Source organism: Herpailurus yagouaroundi, unplaced genomic scaffold (assembly GCF_014898765.1).
Source record: "Herpailurus yagouaroundi ecotype Mexico unplaced genomic scaffold, PumYag 77, whole genome shotgun sequence".
NCBI classification, from domain to species: domain Eukaryota; kingdom Metazoa; phylum Chordata; class Mammalia; order Carnivora; family Felidae; genus Herpailurus; species Herpailurus yagouaroundi.
The window spans coordinates 101,192,324-101,215,681 of NW_024412388.1; the positions used below are offsets into that span (position 1 = coordinate 101,192,324).

A 23,358-nucleotide genomic window follows, 5' to 3' on the forward strand; every position below is an offset into this window, starting at 1 on the left:
TCGGCGGCGGCGGCGGCGGCGAGCGGGAGGCGGAGCCGGGCGGGGGCGGCCGCCGCGCCTCCCCTCCCCCCGCACACGCCGGGGCTTCTCAGTGGCCGCCCGAGGAGGAAGTTCCGCTCCCCGCCAGACCCGTGCGCTAGCAACAGCGGCGGCGGCGGCTGCGAGGGCGCAGGCTTTTGGGGGCGCGAATGCCCTTCGTGCCGGCCGTCGAGGGGGCAGCGTCGGAGCTCTCCCCGGAGCCGGGAGCCTGGGGGCGGCGTCGGGAGGCGCGGGCGTGCGAGACCCCCTCCCTGCGACTTCGCCCGGCGCCGCTGCTTCGCCTTCCCGGCGAGGCGGGAGACCTCCCTCCCCGTTGGCAGACTTCCGAGGAGCCCCTTATTTTTCCACCACCGAGGTGAAGAGATTCTGAAATCGAAGCGTCAGGGGTGGTTAAGTGAACCTTCTGCAACTCCTCGGATCTGGTCAGGCTCCCGTTTGGGGCTGCAGACCACATTGAAGCATCTCACTGGGGTGCCGGAATGGAAGACCCCACCTTGCATCCTTTCTGCAGCGTTGCTTGCCTCGTCCGCCGTTAGGAATGAAGAGGAGACTTGTGATAACCCGAGGAGGTACTGAAAGCCAAATGGCAGAGAAAATATCACAGGACACAAACTAGTGATCGTGTGGGGGCCACACACGTTTTTGAATGTAATTGGACGAGCGTGAAAGAGGTGCCCTATTAAAAAGCACAACAGTCCTTTAAGAGGAGCAAAATTGAGTTTCCCCATTTTTGCCAAGATTTTGAAGACTGTTCAATGTATTGTACATTTGATATAAGATGATAACTTTATAAAATATTCTGCCCGAGAGCGTAAACGATGACTACCCCGGCCCTGCTCCCTTTATCTGGACGAAGGATACCACCTCTGAACCTGGGGCCGCCTTCCTTTCCGCATCACAGGGCTACCTTGAGACTTTCTGAGAAGTTTATCCTCCTCCTTATTCTAAGTGCCTTCATCACCCTGTGTTTTGGGGCATTCTTCTTCCTTCCAGACTCTTCAAAACACAAACGCTTTGATCTGGGTTTGGAAGATGTGTTAATTCCCCATGTAGATGCCAGCAAAGGGGCCAAAAACCCTGGAGTCTTCCTGATCCATGGACCTGATGAACATAGACACAGGTTTGTTTATTTCAGAAGTTCTGATATTAACATTTGGCAGAGCAAGGTATAGTTTATTGCATCAGACCGGTCTTAAAATTTTTTTCTTGTTGTTGCAGTAAAATGTAATTTTCCTCGAGTCGTTAGAGTTGTAGTTATTTCAGAACTGATAGAATGGAACCATAGACGGGAAGGGCTCCTAGAACCTAGTCCTCCAGCTCCTTTGTTTTATAGAGGAGAAACGTTTGTGCTCAGAGATGTAGTGCCTCATATGAACGTTTGGGAATGGAGGTATGAAAATTTAATCTAAAGAAATGATGACCTATGCTGCGCCTTCATTTATTAAGAATGTGTTGCATTCAGTCTTAGTGCCACCCTGTGAAATAGACCCATTGAATCCTGACCGCTTCTGTGAGTTTGTTCTCTCCCAGAGGGCTCTTATTCTCTGGCTTGTAGTTAAAGCTTAGTAGTGAATCTTAGCTTTTTAGGAGGGCAAACTATGGGCAGAATATACCTGTGGTGTCTTAGCCTACAGAAATATACTGATTTCTGTTATTGTCAGGGACCTGTTTTGGTGCTCCATATGGAATTAGTTACGTTAAAAATATCATTGAATCTTACAGTCATTTCACTTTGTGTTTTGTAACAAGATTTGTTTATATATTTTAATTTATTTTTTATAATGTGTGAGATGGAGTGTGTCAGGGAACTGTTGCAGTTTATTTGGTTAAAGGGATCACATTTTTCACATCACCAAATTGAGGGGAGGGCTCGGTGATTAGAGCCAAATTGGGGTAAAATGGGAGCTCTAGTGACTGTATCTTTAAATCATTTATGCAATTTGTATCAGAAGAAGAGTTCGGGAAAGTAGTTTATTTTTCTCAAACCTACATTTTTTTTTTAAACTGTTAAATTCCCTCTTTTCCCTGTTTCTTAAAATAATTTTTGAGTGTGTGAAAAAAACTGTGTTTGAATGCTGTTTTCAACTGACATTAGTTTTAACTTTTTATTAAGTAGGAGGTTTTTGGAAAAGCTGAGGTTCAAATGTGAGCCTAAGTTAAATACTTGGGATAATGCAGTGTTGTAATGACAGCTGGTTTTTCCTTATTCTCAATCTTGTTAATTCATTATTTTCTTCCTGATTCTTTGACTTTTGGCTGAACCTTATGGAGTAGTTACTTCTAAAACTGTTTCATGCCATTATTCTGTAACTAAATTTGGACTTTTTGCCATCATTTTCATCTTCTGTACTCTTTTGCATCAGTTCCTTCTATTTTGCCCTTTGCCCTTCGCGACTTCGAGAAAATCTGATGTGATCTGTGAAATATGTTGCTGAAAAATTAGCACTGAAACTACTATTTTCCTGGAGAAACCTTAGTTCCCATGATTTTTATAGAAGCTCTGATAAACATTTGAAAATAAAGGGTGTTAAGACTGGCTTCAGATTTTTTTTTGACAACCATGCATAAACATTGTTTAACTCTATGATTATAGTAATCCGTCACATACTGAGCAGTTTTCTTCACATTTTAAGTGTGGTCTAAAGGTTAAAATATATACAGTATATGGCAACATCCTAGTTTAGAAATATTCACATAGAAAGAGTCTCAGTTAAGTGGAGTTAAAATTTAAGATTTGAATGAGAATAGGTATGTCCATCTTATTCATGTTTTAAAAAGCCTACTTAAATCTCTCAAACAAAAATTCTTAAATTAATAGGACCGTGAATGCATATGTTTGTGTATTGCTATCCCAAATTCTTGGGTTCCTGAGTTTGGAATTAGAGGGTTGGTTATTGAGTTCTCATAGTAAGGGATGGTGGGTGAGCCAGATCCTGAGTTTTGGATAGTAAGAGTCCAGGTAGCAAATGATACTTGTGAGAGTTTACTCCAGTCTATTTAGTTCCTGAATTTAAGAAAACAAGAATTCACATAATGAGGATTTGGGTGAAGAGGGATCCCTGTATTACCTCTATACATATTTCTGTGCTTATATCAGTTTGTTTTTATCTTTGTTTTGTATGTCATTGATTGTTGCTTACCATATCTTTAAATTTTTTTTTTTTTAACGTTTATTTATTTTTTGAGACAGAGAGAGACAGCGCATGAACGGGGGTGGGGCAGAGAGAGAGGGAGACACAGAATCGGAAGCAGGCTCCAGGCTCTGAGCCATCAGCCCAGAGCCCTACGCGGGGCTCGAACTCATGGACCGCGAGATCGTGACCTGGCTGAAGTCGGACGCCCAACCGACTGAGCCACCCAGGCGCCCCTGTTGCTTACCATATCTTAAAGCACAGTCTACCAATTTCAAATTTGAGCAATGAAATCCATTTCAAAGCAGAGATCATTCAAATAACAAGTTTAAAATGTGAGACATAAAACATCAAGCTAATGCAGACACATTATCTTTATAAAAATCATGCAGAAAGATAGTATTTTAACAGTTGGTGCTAAAATCATACGTATTTTGGGTGTGGGTCAAAAAAACATCTTTCTTAATTTGAAAAGTACAAGTTGATAATTTATCTTAATTTTGTGTATGTGTAGAAGGGTGCAGGGTAGAGGGATGAGGAACCTTACTTTAATGGATAAGTAATGGAAAATAAATCATGGCCATTATTTCTTATTCACAGTCTTTAAGGGGTACTTGTTGCATTGACTTTTCTTTATTAATGAGTTAGCTTAGTATTGTAGTTAGGTGCTTAAGTTCTGAGTCTTGACTACATAGATTCATACCCTAGTTTGTCACTGATTTAGATATATGATCTTGAGTAAATTTTCATACTCTGTGCCTAAGTTGCTTCCTCTGGATGACGGCATTTACTTTACAGATTGTTATTTTTATTTTTATTTTTTTTTAATTTTTTTTTTCAACGTTTATTTATTTTTGGGACAGAGAGAGACAGAGCATGAACGGGGGAGGGGCAGAGAGAGGGAGACACAGAATCAGAAACAGGCTCCAGGCTCTGAGCCATCAGCCCAGAGCCTGACGCGGGGCTCGAACTCACGGACCGCGAGATCGTGACCTGGCTGAAGTCGGACGCTTAACCGACTGCGCCACCCAGGCGCCCCACTTTACAGATTGTTATATTGAATGAGATACTAACATACAAAGTACTCAAAATAGTTCTTAGTATTTAGTAAGTGGTCAATAAATATTAGGAATTATTATCAATAATTATTGTTTTAATTGAATTACTTTAATATTGAGGCCACTTTAAATACCATACATGTTTCTGAAAAGTTAGATACAGATTAATATTTTAAAAGCATACCAGAATCTTGTTGTCTGAAGGAACATTTAAAAAAAATTTTTTTTTTCAATGTTTATTTATTTTGAGACAGAGAGAGACAGAGCATGAATGGGGGAAGGTCAGAGAGGGAGACACAGAATCCAAAGCAGGCTCCAGGCTCTGAGCTGTCAGCACAGAGCCCAACGTGGGGCTCGAACTCACGACTTGAGCCGATGTCCGACGCTCAACCAGCTGAGCCACCCAGGCGCCCCAAAGGAACATTTTATAACCAAAGTAGTTAGTGACAAATGTGTATTGCGTGTCTACTGTGTGTCAGGCCCTGCTTTAATGGAGCTTCCCATTAAAGGAGGAGGATGATGGGCATTAAATAAGTAAATTTATTGTTGAAGTGTGAGGAATGTTATGAAGTTGTACTCGGTGCTGTCAGAGTACATAATGGTGCGATTTATCCCTGTGGATTGGGGTCGTGGGACAGGCAGTGCCAATAGGGAAGGCTTCGTTGAGGAAGCATGACTGGCTCAGAGTCTTAGAACTAGTAGATTGCTAAGTGAACTAGAGATGTGGGAAAAAGTGGTCAAAGCAGAGGATACGACATGTGTGAGAACCCTAAGAAAAAAGCCTGGCACCATTGAGGACCTGAGAAATGTTCGGTATGGCTGGTGTGGGGCTAGATGAAGACTACATGAGAGGTCAGATTTGGCCTTCTTGTTCAAAAAAGTATGGGTTAGTTGCCAGCTTTCACATATCAGGAGATTTCCCACGAAGGTCTAGATTTCTGATTTCTCTTGAAAAAATTAGAGGCTATGGTATTTTCAGATGGCAATTTTCAGATTCAGATCAGAATCCCTGGGCAGGCTCCTGGAGAGTCTGCAGTTAAGTATTTTGGTCTTTATCTTGAGTACTGTAGGAAACCAGTAAAGGGTTTTCATGAAAGCAGGGCAATGCCATAATCATTTTTTAAAAATTTAAATAATCACTATGATTGCAGTGTAAACACTGGATTGGAGAGGAGGAGGAAGAAATGTAAAATTAGGAGAGTCTAGGTCACAGAGGAGATTGGCTTAGACCACACTGGTGATAGTGGAGGAGAGAAATTCGTGGAGAAAAGTGGTTGATTCACAAGATGTTGAAGTGTTAAGTTTCACAGAAGTTGATTGTCAATTGAATATGGGGGCTAAGGGAGGAGGAGGAGGCAGTCCAGGATAACTCCCAGTTTCTGGGTGACATGGCTATGGATTACTAAGACGTATATACTATGTGGAATGAATAATTTATATGATTGATATTATATAAGAATTTAAGATAAAGCATTTTCATGGAAAAACCTGTATGTTCCCTTCTATTTTGTGAAGTGAAGTGGTTCACAAACAGTCCATAGTTTTCAGATGATAATAATGTAAAACACACTGTTTGATGTTGCTGATAGTTTTAACATCTGTGATTTCAAGGTAACTAAAACAGGGGTCAGTTATCACACAACATGAATGTTGTTATAAATATACACTGGATATACATAAAGTATCATGTTCATAATTTGTGTACATAATAGACCTATCTAATTAAAATTTTACTTATTACCTTCATTTTTGAAACTGACATTTTATATAATGGCATTGTATAAATGGGCTTTGTGGTTTTGTTTTGTTTTTTAAATATTTATTTGAATTGCCAATGTGTTTCATCCTCTAGTCAGGATTTTGTTAGTATGAATTGAATACTTGAAGGTATGTTAACTTCTGATAGTTTCCTCAAACAGAAAGAACAAACAGGCTTTGGAGTTAAAGGGACCTAAAGTTGCATCTTGGTTTTACTAACTAGCTGTGAGACATTTTACTAGACATAATCACTATTGACCCTGTGCTGGCCGATGTGGTAGTCACTAATGGCATGTTGTTTTTGAACTTGAAATGTATCTAGTCCAGATTGCAGTGTGCTTTAGTGAGAGTTTCTTAAGATTTTCATGTCATGATTTGTATTTTTTGCTTGATTCAGTTTTGCTTTTTATTGCATGAGTAGAGATTTAAAATCTCACTGTTGTCATTTTAATTTTAATATCCTTCCTTATTTCATCCCTCTTCCATGCCTTTCCCCCCTTATCCTGTTCTTAGGGCATTCTGCTCATGTTTGGGGGAGGTTACATCATTGAAGTCTGCTGGACTTTCCCTTGTAATGTATTTACCCCCTTTGGCTGGTGGTTCTTTTTACCACTTCCCTTTAATCAGAGTCTGTTTAAAGGAACGTCTGTATATACTTGATATTTACCAACAGTCTGATATAGATGCCTTTATTGTGTGTGTGTGTGTGTGTGTGTGTATGTATATGTGTGTGTGTGTATGTCTATTTTTATTGAGTGAATACCCTTTTCACCTGGGTAGTTGGAGGACAAGTTGATCTGTGCAGCTCTCAGTGTAATTTCCTCTATTCTGCTGTGATACTAGCATCTTTAGTCCTCTCACTGTTTTGGTGCTAGAGAACATTTTTATGTAATTCCTGAAATGAGAGTAAGTTGGCTGCATGGACAGCTACTGAGGTTTTTGTTGTCTTGTCCCTTATCACCTAGAAATCAGTTTTTCATTCTATTTCCCATGCACTTCTCCCATCTCTAGGATTTGCTCTCTAACTAACTAGTTAGATAATAAGGTAAGAAATGGGAAGAGACTGTGGGGAAAGACCAGTTAAACAGTGAGTGCTCTGACTGGAGGACTGTGTCCCATTTTTCCATTGGGACAGACCCTTTTACAATTGGGGTAGGGTAGTAGTTTGGTCATTTTTTGTTGCATGAGGTGAGGCTTGATTCTGGACACTCCAAGTGTGGTTATAAGTTAGTAAAGAATTCTTCCAAATTCTGATATGATGGCTCTTATTTCTTTGGTAATCTGAGGTTTTGTCATTTTCTGCATCTTTCATAGGTATTGATAGTGATTTGGAAGAGGCTGTGTTTTGGGGCTGCTCATCAGATGACATTTTGTATATTACTTAAAGTCTAATTCTGATCCTAAGCCAAATGACAGTGACCTTGCTTTTATTAGTTCAGCATTACAAAATCACTGAATATGTTAGTATATTTTTCATTTTTCTCCAAAATGAATAAAATATCAGTATGGTTTGGTTAAAATGCAGAATGCCAAGGTATAAATGCTGATTTTCATGTTGGTCAATGAGTGTTGGAAATTCCAGGAGATGACCTACTGTACAGTGCTCCACAAGTTGAATGTTAATATGTTAACGGTATTTATTGGTTGAAGTTAAATGTTTTAAGGAAATCAGATTTGTTCAAGCATTAGTTTATTTTTTTTTAAAAGCTATGGTAGCCTTTCCAGAATTTCTCTTGGGTTTTATAAAAAGTGTTCTAGGGCTATGAAATGTTTATTTACTCTTATTAATATTTCTTGGATTTTCTTATTTTAAAGGATCAAACATAATCTAAGAATATTCCTTCCAAATTATTAACATTGTCTTATGTATGTTACATGTAGCCTCTAGAACGTGTAGTTTAAAATTCGATTTTATTTTTTATCAGCATCGCTTGTTGTAAATCTATGCTTCAGTTACTTTCAGTGATTTGCGTTTAATCTTATTTCCTGATAGTGTTTTCTGATCTACAGGGTTCTTGTTAATATTAACTAATCATCACAGCTGAGATTGCCCAAATCCACTTATGGGTTTATTCCCTTACCTCCCCTGCCTGTAGGTAGTGTTTTTCCCGTGTACTTTATCTTTCTCACGTATGTCTGTGATTGCATATTTACAGTCATTTGCTTACTTCTCGGTCTCTCCTAAAAGAGCATGGGCTCCTTGAGGGCAAATGACTGTCTTTTATTTATCTTTATATCTCCAATGCTTGAAGTATACTTGGTCCTTAATAAAAGTATATACCTATTGAATAAATGATGTTTCGTGGCAAGGTGACAAATTCCCCAAGAGAAGGTATAAACAAAACACCAGGAAGAATTGAAAAGTAAGAAGCAAAAGTAGGAGGAATGATGTCTTAAAGTGAGAAGCATAAAGTCTTTAATAAAGGCCCTTTATAAAAAATAATTTAAAAAATTAGGGAAGAATTCCTGTTGACCCTATCTACAACATACTTACTCCTATCAACGTACCTAAGGTATTTTGCATGCCCTCAAATTGAATTTCTCCTTTTAAAAAAAATTTTTTTTTTTTAACATTTATTTATTTTTGAGACAGAGACAGAGCATGAACGGGGGAGGGGCAGAGAGAGAGGGAGACACAGAATCGGAAGCAGGCTCCAGGCTCTGAGCCATCAGCCCAGAGCCCAATGCGGGGCTCGAACTCACAGACCGCGAGATCGTGACCTGAGCTGAAGTCGGATGCTTAACTGACTGAGCCACCCAGGCGCCCCTGAATTTCTCCTTCTTTAGGAAAAAAGGAGGAAAACAATGGAGAGCCTGTGATCAGTGTTTTCACATGTTTAACCTTTAGTTTTCACATCAGACCTGTTAAGTTAGGTATTACTAACCTAATTTTTACAAATATAGATATTATAAAATTGGATCATGCTGAAAGTTGGCACGTCAGAAACTAAACATGTTCCCCCCACTCCACCCCCCAATCTGTGGTTTCTCTGTCCTCCGTTCAGTTACCTGCAGTCAACTGTGGTCTGGGGGCAGATGATTCTCCTTCTGACGTGTAAGGTCAGTAGCAGCCTAACACTAGGTCATCTCATCTCATCACACAAGTATCTTATCATCGTACATCATCATCATAAGAAGTGAGTGTGCTACAGTAAGGTATTTTGAGACAGAGAGGGTGACCACATTCATATAACTTTTTATTACAATATATTGTTATTCTAGTTTGTTATGAGTTATTGTTGTTAATCTTTTACTGTGCCTAATTTATAAATTAAACTTTATCATAGGTATGTATAGGAAAACAACAGTATATATAGGGTTTGTTACTATCTGTGGTTTCAGGCATCCTTTAGGGGTCTTGGAACTTATCCCCCACAGAGAAGGGGGACTGCTGTTTTCAAAATCGGTAGTACATGGTAAACATGAATTGATTAGCTGGGCAAATGTTCTGTTTACTACTGTTTGAAAATGCTAAAAAATTTTAGATTATGGTTTAGGTTGACACTACACATTCATTTGCCAGAACAATCATTTACTATTTTTATTTTCCATTAACTGTGTACATTCTTTGAGAAAAGTTTATTTATTAAAAGAAATTTTTTTTGAATGTTTATTTTTGAGAGAGAGAGAGCGAGAGCACCAGAGAGAGAGAGAGACAGAGTGTGAGCAGGGGAGGGGCAGAGAGAGGGAGACCCAGAATTCAAAGCAGGCTCCAGGCTCTGAGCTTTCAGCACGGAGCCTGACGTGGGGCTCAAAATCATGAGCCATGAGATCACGACCTGAGCTGAAGTTAACCCACTTAACCCACTGAGCCACCCAGGCACCCCAGAAAAGTTTATTTTGATTGCCATTGAACTTTGCTGGAACATGTTTTCCTTTTAGAACATGGCTGTAGTGAAGAATTTACAGATTAGGTTTTAGGATTTATTATAAGAAAAATCTCCTTTAAAGGTTATTGATTTCAGTGATTTATCTTGGAATTTTTGTAGTCCAGGAGAAAGGCATCATTGTATATTTAAAAGAACACTGGGCTTGGCGTGCTGGGTGGCTCAGTTGGTTGTGTCTGACTTCGGCTCAGGTCATGATCTCATGATGTGTGAATTCGAGCCCCACAAGGGCTCTCTGCTGTCAGCACAGAGCTGGCTTTGGATCCTCTGTCCCTGTCTCTCTGCCTCTACCCCATTTGTTCTCTCTCTCAAAAATAAACAAACATAAAACAAACAAACACCCCTTCGGCTCAGTGTTAAGAGATAGGAGCTCTAGTTTCAGCATCGTCCTTACTTGTTAGAATGTATTTAGATAAGCTGTTTAATTTCCCTGTGCCTATTTATGAAATAAGGGAATTGATTGAATCTTTAGATTGCTTCCAGCTCATACATACGAAATGCTAATAATTTCATGAAGTATGGAACTAAAGAATGTGCAGTAATTTAAGATATCACAAATACTATGAAAACAAAATGTGTTCTAAATAGGAATTAGCAGTGTCATTTTTATATATAAAAATTAAGGTTAAAAATCATTTTATATGTGACTATAATTCATTTATATATTCTATAATGAAATTTGTACCAATTTAAAAAGTGTAAATGAATGAAATGCTATTTTACACATTCTTGATTCTCTTATGTTTGAAAAGTATTTATTGAACTTTTTTTTTTTAACATTTTATATGCTGGCCTGAATGAAGGTAATAGGTATATTTACAGAAGTATTTCCAGGTGTCATTTTTGAGCCCAGTTAACAATCCCATCTCTTAATTTGGTATCTAAGTCTTTAGGATAGATGCTGTGGAAAACAAGCATCCCTGAGTAAGTCAGGCCTCAGACCTGTGAAGGCTCTTATTACCCTCGATGGAAAATTTTCCTTGATTTTCTAACATTAATACTGAGAGATGCCTTTGAAAGTGTCCATTCTCTTTTATTTCCCATATCTAAACAAGAACTTTAAGGACAAGTTATGTAAAGAGTTAAAGAAACAAAAGGACATGAAGTAATCTGGAGACTACAAAGAACAATGTGTATATTGTTTTTCCTTTTGCATTTTTGACATTTACATATTTATAAAATCAACCTTTATTACCTATGCAGATCTCTTGGCCTCTCCTTAGTGATAATGAGGTTACTGTTAAAAAAACACTGGTCACATTCATTTCTTCAGCAAGGGTTTTTGAGTATTTGTTATGTGCTAAGCATTATACTAAGTATTGGGGATTATGGAAGATTAATTTTGACTTGGACACTACTCAGAAATTTAAATCTTAGATTCAAATCTTAACATCATTCTTAGAGTATATATTATCGATACCTTTTCACCTAGGTGAGCCTCTGGCGCATGCATTTAGGTCATTGGCATTTTTTTTGAGAGGTCGGATAAGTTACCGTCTTCTCTTTCCTCCCCTTTGTTTTTTCCTGGTGAATTTATGTCATTATTTTATCCATTTCTGGAATACGGACTGTGTTATCTGGAAATAAGGTGCAGTTCTTTTTCAGTCAAGAACTAGGCACTGGCATCTGAAAAAAATATGCCAGCCAATTGAGATGTGGCACAATTGCGTATATTTAGGTGTCTAAAACTGTCTATATAACTATATATATTTTATTTGTAAAGTTCTGTGTGCCATACATGACCTTTTAAATTACTTGGCAGTAAGGTGGCATCAGATACAAGGACATATTTGTTGGTATGTATCTAATGCATGTAATAATAAATGTGAATAATTTTTCTCTTAATGAGTGATGCCATTAATAAACATTTATCTTTTCATGACCTGGATTTTTCCCTCTACTTAAAAAGATTGGTAATAACCTTGAACATTGAGTGGCTGGTCCTTCTTGCACTTGCACTGTTTGTAAGTCTAAATGAATAGAATTTTTATGAGGAACAACTTGATAGTATTAGCCAATTTAAAGTGCATATCTTTGGTTCAGTACTTCTTCTGAGAACTTATTCTTGGGAAATCTTCACATCACTGCACAAAAAGATGTTCCAATGTGTATGTAAACCACAATTTCTTTATCCATTCATTGAGGAGAGCACCTGTTGGGATGAGCACTGGGTGTTGTATGGAAACCAATTTGACAATAAATTTCATATTAAAAAAAAAATGTTCCAAGAATATCCCTTGAAGCTATAACATGACATTTTTAAATGATTTAAATGTCTGTCAACAGGGGATTACTTACGTAAATGGTAATAGATCCCAGTATGTGCATAGTTTTTTTTTTTTTTTTTTTCTTTTTTTAACCCCCTCTGGATCTTTCTGGTTATTCCTGAAAGCACCACACTGTTCTAATTTCATAGTTTTATAATAGTATGTTTTGATATCTGGTATAAGTTCTCTGTAATGTTGTTTTTTAAAGAGTTATAAGCATAAATAAAAGTCTTAACATAATATTACTGTCACTGTAGGTGCTATTTAAAATGTTAACATTTTCCTTTTTTAGCTGAAAATTACCCTTCTTGAGGCAAACCTCTAGTCTGAGTTTGACATTGTCTTAAGTACATGGTTTTATACTTCTACAGCATATATATTGATATAAACTATCTCTATAAATAAGTATAAATATATAATTATAATATAGTTTTGCATGTTCTTAAACACAGTGTATATCATTCTGCATGTTTTCTTTTTGCTCGTCATTCTTTTAACAATTTATGTATGTTTCTAATTGGGCTGTGGCTCAATTATTTTATTAGTCCATTTTGTGAGTAAACCTCAAATTGTTTGTATATTCCCCTGTTGATAGATTCTTTGGTTAATTTCATACTATTGCTGCAGAAACCTTCTTGTACATGTGTTCTTGGGCACATATTTTTTCTCCAAGGTAGAAACTTAGTAATAGAACTGAGTTGTAAAGTTGGTATATCATTGACTCAAAATTGTTTTGTTAAATTGTCTCAAAAGTGAGTGTACCAATTTAAACTCCTACCTGCATCTTCGTAAATGATGGTATTGTTAGATTTTAAAAAATCTTTACCAATATGATGCCAATTTTAGTTTTTATTTCCAATTACTAGTAAGGTAGAACTGTTTTTTTTTTTTTTAATGTTGTTGGCTGGATTTCCTAGTCTTTAAGTTGCTGGTTTACATTTTTTTTGCCAATTTTTCTTTTGGGTTTTTTTCCTTTTTCTTTGTATGAATTATACATTCTGAGTGAATTCTTTGTTAGTTACATGCATTATACATATCTTCTTGTAATGGATGCCTTAGTTTTATACTTTGTTGATGGTGTCTTTGATTTTACAGAAGTGGAAAATTTTAATGTAATTGAAATTGTTAATATTTTTCTTTATGGTATTGCCTTTTGAATTTTGCTTAGGGAATACTTTTATACCCTGAAGTTATAGTGACCTATATTTTCAGTTCTGGCAGTTTTAAAGTTTGGTTTTTTACATCTAGGGATTTAACCTACATGGTTTTGACTTTTGTGTATGAATGATGAGGTAGGGATTGAGTTTAGATTTTTCCATACAGGTGTCCGATTTTCCCTCTGCTATTTATTGAAGAATCTGTCCTTTCCCATAGATTTGTAATGTCATTTCTTCTATAAAGCTATTTTTCATATTTTCATAGGTTTGTTTCTGGCTTCTCTGTGTCCTTTTGCATATTTCTTTTGCATTAGCATGGCTTGCTGTTTTAAGAAGTATAAAAATGAATGTGGCATTATGTAAGCCTTGATATCAGATAATGCTATGGGCCGAATGTTTGTGTCCTCCCAAAATTCGCATGTTGAAATCCTGATTCTCAGTGTGATGGTATGAGGAGGGTGGGGCCTTTGGGAGGTAATTAGGTTAGGAGAGTGAAACCCTCATGAACGGGATTAGTGCCCTTATGAAAGATAGGAGAGAGCTTGCTTTGTCTTTTGCTCATTCCACCATGTGAGGAGTTGGCAGTCAGCAACCTGGAAGAGGGTTCTTACCAGAACCTGACATACTGGCACCCTGATTATGAGGTGGGTTTTACCTTGATTTGAGTCTAAACTCTTCTGTAAGTATGTATTTCTTCAAGCAAGGTAACCTTTGCATAATGTAAAATTAATCATCTTAAAAGTGAACAATTTGCTGGCATTTAATACATGCACAGTGTCGTGCAATCACCACCTCTAATTCCAAAACATTTTTGTTCCCCAAAAGGAAGCTCCATATCCATTAAGCAGTTACTCCTCACTCTGTCCTCTCCACCAGCCCCTAGCAGATTACCAGTCTGCTTTCTGTCTCTAAGGATTTATCTTTTTTTTTTTAAGTTGATTTATTTATTTTGAGAGAGAGTGAGAGAGCACGTGCTGGCTCATGTTGGCTCAGGACCTGAGCCAAAATCAGGAGTCAGCCGCTTAACTGACTGAGCCATTCAAGTACCCCAGGATTTATCTCTTCTGGTAAATATTACGACCGATATGGTATATGGTTCGCATAAACACAGTCATGCTATATATAAGACCCCTTGTGTCTGGCTTCTTCGTGTAGCATAATGTTTTTGAGACTAATCCACATTTTAGCTTCATTCCTTTTTATGGCTAAGTGATACTCCATTGTTTTTATAGGTGATTTGTATATGCGGTTACCTGGTGATGGACATTTGGATTGTCCCCACCCTTTGGCTGTTGTGAATAGGACAGCTGTGAACATGTGTGTACATGCATTTGAGTACCTGTTTTTAATTCTCTTGGGTATATCGCAAGGAGTGGACTTTCTGGGTCATATGGTAATTATATGTTTCACATTTTGAGGAACTGCCAAACTGTTTTCCATGGCAGCTGAATCATTTTACATTACCATTAGCAATGTCTGCAGGTTCCAATTTCTCCACACATATGCCAACATTTAAAAAAAATTCTGTCCATCCTAGTGTGTAAAGTGGTATCTCATTGTAGTTGTCATTTGCATTTCCCTAATGACTACTGATACTGAACATCTTTTCATGTGCTTTTTGGCCATTTGTATATCTTTTTAGAGGAATGTCCACCCAAGTCCTTGGTCTTTAAATTTAAAAAAATTGGGTGGTTTGTCTTTTTTGTTACTGAGTGGTAAGACATCTTTGTATCTTTTGGATACTAGACCCTTATCAGATTGATGGTTTGTAAATATTTTTGCCCTTTGTGTAGATTATCTTTCACTTAAAAACGTTCTTTCATGTAAATAGTTTTTAATTTTCATGAAGCTCAGAGGTTTTGTTGCTTGATGCTTTTCATGTCATATTTAAGAATCCATTATCAAACCAAGGTCATAAAGATCTATTCTTGTTTTATTAAGACTTTTATGATTATAACTTTTTTAAAAAAGTTTATTTATTTATTTTGAGGGAGAGAGGGAGAGAGAGAGAATCCCAAGCAGGCTGTGTACTGTCAGCACAGAGCCCGATATGGGGCTTGATTTCACAAACAGTGAGATCATGACCTGAGGCAAAATCAAGAGTTGGGTGCTTAACTGACTGAGCCACCCAGGTGCCCCCATTTTAACTTTTATATTTAGGTTGTGGATTTTGAATTTTTGTGTATGGTGTGAGAAAGGGGTCCAACTTCATTATTTTGTATGTGGCTCTTCAGTTTTCCTTGCACCATTTGCTGAAGAGACTGTTTTATTGGCCTCTTTTTTAAAGATCATTTGGCTGTACTAGTAGGAGTCTATTTCTGTACACTGTTCTATTCCTTTCATCTATATATGTTTGTCCTTATGCCAGTACCATACTGATTTGATTACTGAACCTTTGTAGCAAGTTTTGAAATTAGGAATGTGAATGCTCCAATGTTGTTACTCTTTTTTCAGAATTGTTTTGATGATTGTTGGACCACTTGTAATTCCTTATGGATTTGAGGATCAGCTTTTCAGTTTCTGCAAAAACAGCTCTTGTAGTTTTGATAGGGATTTTGTTGAATCTGTAGATTGCTCATTTTAACAATAGTAAGTCTTCCAGTCCGTGACTGTGATACATCTTTCCATTGTTTATATCTTCTTCATTTTCTTTCAGCAATATGTGTAGTTTTCAGTGCACAAGTATTTCAGCTCCTTAGTTAAATTTATTCCTAGGTATTCTTTTGTGTGCTATTATGAGTGGAATTGTTTTCTTAATTTCCTCTTGGATTTTTCCTTTGTGATGTATAGAAACATAACTGACTTTTGTGTGTTGAGCTTGTGGTCTCAATTTTACTGAATTCATTTATTATCTATAGTAGTCATTTTGTGGATTCTTTGAAATTTTCTGTGTATATGTCATTTGTGAATAGAGATAGTTTTACTTCTTCCTTTCCAATTTGGATGCCTTTAATTTCTTTTTTCTTGCCTGATTGCTCTGGCTAGAACTTAACAGTTCAGTGTTGATGAGCAGTGGTGAAAGTGGGCATCTTTGCCTTATTCTTGATCTTGGGAAAACTTTTAGTCTTTCACCCGTTGAGTATGATAATAGCTGTGAAGTTTTCATAAGTGCCCTGTATCTATCATGTTGAGGAAGTTTCTTCATATTCGTAGTTTGCTGTATGTTTATCACGAAAGGGTGTTGGGTTTTGTCAAATGCTTTTTCTGTATCAGTTGAGATGCTTATGTATTTTATTCCCTTTGTTCCACTAATGTGGTATATTACATTTTGTGATTTTCTTTTTTTATTAAAAAAATTTTTTTAATGTTTATTTCTGAGACAGAGAGAGACAGAGCATGAGTGGGGGAGGGGCAGAGAGAGAAGGAGACACAGAATCAGAAGCAGGCTCCAGGCTCTGAGCTGTCAGCACAGAGCCCGACGCGGGGCTCGAACTCACAGACTGCGAGATCATGACCTGAGCTGAAGTCGGACGCTCAACTGACTGAGCCACCCAGGCGCCCCCATTTTGTGATTTTCTTATGTTGAACCATCTTTGCATTTCTGGATAAAGTCCACTTGCTCATGGTTTATATAGCCGTTTTAATATGCTGTTGGGATTAGTTTGCTAGTCTTTTGTAGAGGTTATTTGCATTTATATTTATAAAGGATGTTGATCTGTAGTTTTCTTGTGGTGTCTTTGGCTTTGATAAACAGAGTAACACTAGCTTAATGGAACAAGTTAAGAAGTGTTCTTGCCTCTATTTTTTGAAAGAGTTTAAGGAGGATTGGTGTTAATTCTTTATTTTTTTTAATTTTTTTTTTAATGTTTATTTATTTTTGAGACAGAGCACGAACGGGAGAGGGTCAGAGAGAGAGGGAGAGACAGAATCTGAAGCAGGCTCCAGGCTCTGAGCTGTCAGCACAGAGCCCGACGCGGGGCTCGAACTCACAGACCGCGAGATCATGACCTGAGCCGAAGTCGGACGCTTAACCAACTGAGCCATCCAGGCGCCCCTGGTGTTAATTTTTAAACATGGTGGAATTCACTTCTGAAACCATCTGGTCCTGGGCCTTTCTTTGTTGGGAGGTCCTGGCCTTTCTTGATTCCTGATTCAAGCTCCTTACCTGTTCCAGGTCTATTTCGATTTTGTTTCTGCTTGAGTCACTTTTTGCAGTTTGGTGTTTCTAGGAATGTGTCCAGCTCATCCAGGTTTTCTGATCTGGTGGTGTACACTTGTTTATAGTACTGTCTTTTAATCTTTTTTATTTCTGTAAGGCCAGCAGTAATGTTTTCATTTTTATTTCGGATTTTAGTTACTTACATCGTCTATGCTTTTTTGTCATTTGGCGAAGGGATTGTCAGATTTGTCCGTCTTTTTTCAAAGAACTAACTGGATTTTATTGATTCTCTTTGTTTTTCTATTTTCTATTTTATTTATCTCTAATCTTTATTGATTTTTTTTCTGCTAGCTTTGTGTTTAGTGTGCTTTTTTCCTAGTTTTTAAGTTGTAAAGTTACATTTTTACTTTGAAATCTTCTTTTAAGTGTAGGCATTTTATTGCTGTTAATTTTTCTCTGAGGACTGCTTTTTTTGTATCCCATAACTTTGGTATGTTGTATTTTTGTTTTCATTTGTCTCCTATTTTCTAACTTGTTGTGTGATTTCTTTTTTGACCAGTTGATTATTTCAGTGTGTTGTTTAATTTCCACATATTTTTGAATTGTCATTTTCCTTCTGTTACTGATTTCTAACTTCATTATGGTCAGTGAAGATACTTTGTATGAATTAATCTCTTTACATTTATTGAGAATTATTTTGTGGTCTAACGTATGGTTTACCTAGTAGAATGTTCCATGTGCACCTGAGAAGAATGCACATTTTGTTGTTGTTGGGTAGTGTTTTATATATGTTTGTTAGGTCTAGTGGTTTTATAGTGTTGTTCAACTCTCCTCTAGATGTTCTAGCTGTTGTTGAAAGTGGAGTATGGAAATCTCCAACAATTGTAAAATTGCCTTTTACTTTCTTCAGTCCTATCAATGCTTGCTTCATATATTATGGGGTTCTGCTGTTTGGTGTTTATAAGTGTTACATATATGTTTATAATTGCTACATCTTGCTGATGAATTGATTTCCGTAAGTATTTTAGAATTAGGTTATCAAGATCTCATCCTTCTGCTTTCCAGTCTCTTTTTGTACTCCTCTTGGTTGAACCTAATAGGAGACCAGTTGAGAGATAATTTGCAGAGTCTAAGCCCCAGGATCATGAGGCAGAGTATAGAGGAGTAGATTTAGAATTTAAGATTTAGGTTTACTCACTGGTGTTATCTGGCTTCCCTGTTTTTAGTGTATGGACTTTAATCAGATCCAGATGAGCAGTCAGTGAAACAGTCTATGAGGGGCCTCTTTTTGTAGAATTGGAGTTGAATGGCCAGCAGCTCACCTGAGGCAAAGTGGATCCCTGTTGGGTTGGGCCTTTTCTCCGGAGAGCCTAGTAGTCTCCGTCAGGTGATGCTTTTAGATTGGGCAGGTGATCAGGAGGACCTCTTCGCAGGAGTGACTGAGGCAGGCCCTCTCAGCCTTTGCTGGAAGTTAGAGCAGTTCTCAACTCAGGCACGTGAATAGCTTTGCAGGAGAGCAGGCTGTGTAGGTTCGTGCCAGGTCTCAGGTCTCTTCCCACATTCCTGAAAGTAATTTCTATATCAGTGAGTAATAGTAAATAGAAATTCTGCGTTGCTTTTCTTGCTTTTCGCCTTGTTCTCATTTATGCCATATTCAGAATAACTTGGAGTTTAAAGCATTAGGTGGGACTCGTCTGTTTTTCAGTGGTGTTGGTGCGTCAGAATATTTCATTCTACGCTGGTTAGAATTGCCTTAGCAACATTTGAGAGTGAGTCAAAGGCATGAGCTTAGGTCATAGTCCCAGAATACCTGTTCCGTTTGCATTAAAAATATTGCAGGAGAGGAATTTTGGATACAAACAGTAGAAACCAGGTGTAATGCATGTCAAAAAAGATATTAATTAGAAGGATATTGGTTGGCTTTCAGAATTGACATAAAGGCTGGAGAACGAGGTTTGGAAAATAGGCATTAAAGGAAGCTGGGTATGCAGAACCATAGTGAGGGCGAAGAAGCAGTTAGTGTACCACTGTCAGTGCTGCTGGTCACTGAGCACGGGTTATGGCTTTGCTACCTTTTGACCTTGGATTCCTCTGCTTCCTGAGTTCTTATTTTTAAAATTGAGTCCTTGCTTTTTTATGTCCGTTACTTCAGCTCTGTAGTCCCAGCCAGAGAATCTGATTGCCTAAGTGTAGGTTATGGGCTTTTGTCTTGCTGTTAGATGATAGACAAACTATCTTCAACGTTCTGACTTTTATATGAAGAGAAGGGATTCTGCTTCCAATATACTGGTGAATCATTTAATTTAGATAAGGGGTTACATATTGACATCTTAAGCATAGAGTAAATTGAAAAGAACCGTAAGTTTTACTACAGTGACTTGTGTTATAGTTGAGGATGAAGTTCTTACTTGTGCTGCTTAGAAATGTAGATATAAATAGACTTTCTAGACTGTACCCTTTCAGTATTTTCTGTGCAGGGCTTTAAAACAGGGGCCAGTACTGCTCCCCTTAGAGGGTTTTTGGAAACATGGGGGCATTTTTTTGCTGGTCACACTGATGGGAAGGGTAGCATTATTGGCAGTTAGTGAATGGGGACCAAGAATCCTAACCACTGCACAGTGCCCTGGTAGTCCACACAACAAACACTTGAATTCTTGCCCCAAATGCCCATAGTGCATTTGAGAAACACTGGATTGTATGGATTATCTTAATGAAGGGCTGCAAATTATTACCCATCTCATTTACTTCACTGTATACACCCTCTAGCTTGAACTTTATTTCTTGCTTCCTTGCTTTGTTTCTTGGTACTTTTCCTTAGTTCAAAGGACTTTATTCCTTTTTCAAGCCAAAAAAAAAAAAAATCTGGCTTCAGCACTTATATAAAAAATAAATCAAAATGGATCAAAGACCTAATGTAAGAGCTAAAACTATAAAACCCTTAGAAGAAAACTTACGGGAAAAGCTTCATGACATTGGATTTGGCAGTGATTTCTTGGATATGATACCAAAAGCACAGGCAACAAAAGAAAAACATAGGTAAGTGGGACTTCATGAAAATTAAGACCTTTTGTGCGATCATTAGTTAGTGGACTGCAGGGTTTGGAGCTGAGGATGGGGAGCTGTCTATATCTACTTGGGCTGCCATAACAAAATACCGGAGAGTGGATGGCTTAAATAACAGAGACTTATTTCTCACAGTTTTAGAGGCTGGACATTCTAAGGTTAAGATCTAGCAGTGTTTGGTTTCAGGGGAAGTCTCTTTTCCTGGCTTGCAGGTGGCTGCTTTCTTTCTGTGTCCTCATGTGACCTTTCTTCTGTGCTTAGGGTGGGACAGGAGGGGTCCATAGAGGGGAAGAGAGAGAGAGAGAGAGAGAGAGAGAGAGAGCGAGCAAAAGATTTCTCGTCTTAGAAGGCCACTGATCCCATCATGAGGGCCTTTACTCTTACAATGCCGTCTAACCCTGATTATGTCCCAAAGGCCCCATTTCCAAATACCATCGTGTTCGGAGTTAATTTCAACATTAGAGTTTTTAGTGATGTGAACATTCAGTCTATGAATTTTTAGGGACACATTCATTCTAAGACATAATGTCCAAATAATTTAGGCAGGCCACAGAAACAAGCTGTCAGTTTGAAGAGGCTAGGTGAAGGAGGAGGATGTCAGCCAAGAATTAGAGAAACAAGAAGAGAAGGAAGGTTCAAAACTAGAAAATGGGAATGCAGAGCCTAGAGAAATGATCTGGAACAAAGAGGGATGGCTACAGCTTTTGTTCCTGAACCTTACTGTTTCCAGTGTAGGTAGGGGTACTTGGTAAAGATGCTTTTGGTGAAAATAGTGGCTTTGGACCAGGGGCTGCGATAAAACCTGAATGGATAATGAATGTTTTGCTCCATAGGAAAAAAATGAGTAACTTAATTAAAACTTTTGATTTTTATTTATTTATTTTAAAAATTCTATTTTAAGTTTTTGTTTTTGTTTTATTTTGGGGGGAGCAGAGAGAGGAAGAGAGAATCCCAAGCAGGCTCCGTGCTGTCAGTGCAGAACCTGATTCAGGGCTTGATCTCAGAAACCTTGAGACCATGACCTGAGCTGGAATCAGGAGTTGGGGGCTTAACTGACTTAGCCACCCAGGCGCCCCATGAAACCTTTTTAGAAAGAACATTTAGAGGGGCTCCTGGGTGGGTCAAGTTGAGCATCTGACTTCAGCTCAGGTCATGATCTCACAGTTCGTGAGTTTGAGCCCCGCATTAGTCTCTCTGCTGTCAGCACAGAGCCTGCTTTGGATCGTCTGTCCCCATCTCTCTCTGCCCCTCCCCCACCCCTCAAAAATAAGTAAGACATTAAAAAAAGTACTAAAAAATAACACTTAGGGTAAACTTTTTATGTCTTCACAGATGACCGATAGTGACGTTTTGAACCAATGATTTCTGTCTTCCTGGTTTTTTTTTTGCTGATTTTTTTTTTTTAAATTGAAGTGTAGTGGACACACACGGTGTTACTTTAGTTTCAGGTGTACAGCAGAGTTATTCGACCAGAGGAGTCTGTATACATATGCTTTGTTCACCACTAGCGTAGCTGCTGTCTGTCACCATGCGGTGCTATTACAGTACCATCGACTGTAGGCCCTGTGCCTTACCTTTCACCCTGGTGACTTATTCCTTCCATGATTGGGAGCCTGTACCTCCCACTCCCTCTCATCTGTTTTGTCCGTCCCCCACCACCCTCCCCTCTGACGGTCACCGTTTCTTTGCATTTATGGGTCTGTTTCTGTGCATTTTGTTTGTTCATTAGTTTTGTTTTTAGATTACATATTTAAGTGAAATCATATAGTATTTGACTTTGTCTGACTTATTTCTCTTAGCATAATACCTTCTAGGCCTGTCCATGTTGTTGCAAGTGGCAAAAACTCATTTTTTCAATGGCCAAGTAATACTGTGTTGTGTATTTATCACACATTCATACATTTATTGATGGATACTTAGGTTTCTTTCATATATTGATACTGGAAATAATGCTGCAATAAACACAGGCTTGCATGTGTGACTTGATGATTATAGTATATTAGTGTTGCTTCTGGTCTCTCTCCACTTATGGTTACTTTTTGATGACTGTGAATTTGGTGGGAGAGTATCTTTATAATAATGAGAAAACCATCAACATTTTTTCTTTATACTTTTTTTTATTAAAAAATATTTTTTCAAGTTTATTTTGAGAGAGGGAGAGAGAGAGACAAAGGGAGACATTGCTCAAGCAAGGGAGCGGGAGGAAGAGAGAGAGAGAGAGAGAGAGAGAGAGAGAGAGAGAGAGGGAGAAAGAGAAAGAATCCCAGCAGGCTCCACATTGTCAACACAGAGCCCAGTGTGGGGCTTGATCTCACAAACTGAGATCGTGACCTGAGCTAAAATCAAGAGTCTGATGCTTAACCATCTGAGCCACCCAGGCGCCCCTGTTCTTTATACATTTTTAGCTAATCAAAAGGACTACTTACAATACTAAATCACCTACAGGGTGCTTGGGTGACTCAGTCGGTTAAGTGCCCGACTTTGGCTCAGGTCATGATCTCACGGATTGTGAGTTAGAGCCCCGCATCGGGCTCTGTGCCGACAGCTCAGAACCTGGAGCCTGCATCAGATCCTGTGTCTCCCTCTCTGTCCCTCCACAGCTCGCGCTGTGTCTTTTTCTGTCTCTCAAATGAATAAACGTTAAAAAAAAATTTTTTTTTTAAATAACTGAGTCACCTTCTAAGACAAAAGAACATTATGAAATAAAAGTCTTATATTGAAGCTGAAGGAAACAAAAGGGTGGGAGTTACTGGGTGCATGCTTAGTTCCTTCTTTTTCTTTTGAGTTTTATGTCCATTTTTAGTTTTTGATTCATTGAGGATAGCCAGGCTTTGTTTTATTTAGAATCTCCATTCTGGGGTAGAGATTTTACTATTGCCTTATTACATATTTTTAAATG

The 23,358-nt window shown here is 38.1% G+C and overlaps 1 protein-coding gene across 2 annotated transcripts in view; it reads left to right on the top strand.

Annotated features, from left to right (window-relative positions):
- The first annotated feature begins 16 nt into the window (after window positions 1–16).
- Window positions 17–23,358, top strand: part of MAN1A2 (mannosidase alpha class 1A member 2) — a 180,554-nt gene continuing 157,212 nt past the window's right edge. Inside the window, exon 1 of one of the 2 annotated variants that reach the window (XM_040471441.1) lies at window positions 17–1,159. In XM_040471441.1, the coding sequence (XP_040327375.1) occupies window positions 858–1,159 (302 nt within the window). In that variant the 5' untranslated portion in view covers window positions 17–857. The remainder of the gene's footprint in view (window positions 1,160–23,358) is intronic. The other variant, XM_040471440.1, reaches the window with a different exon arrangement.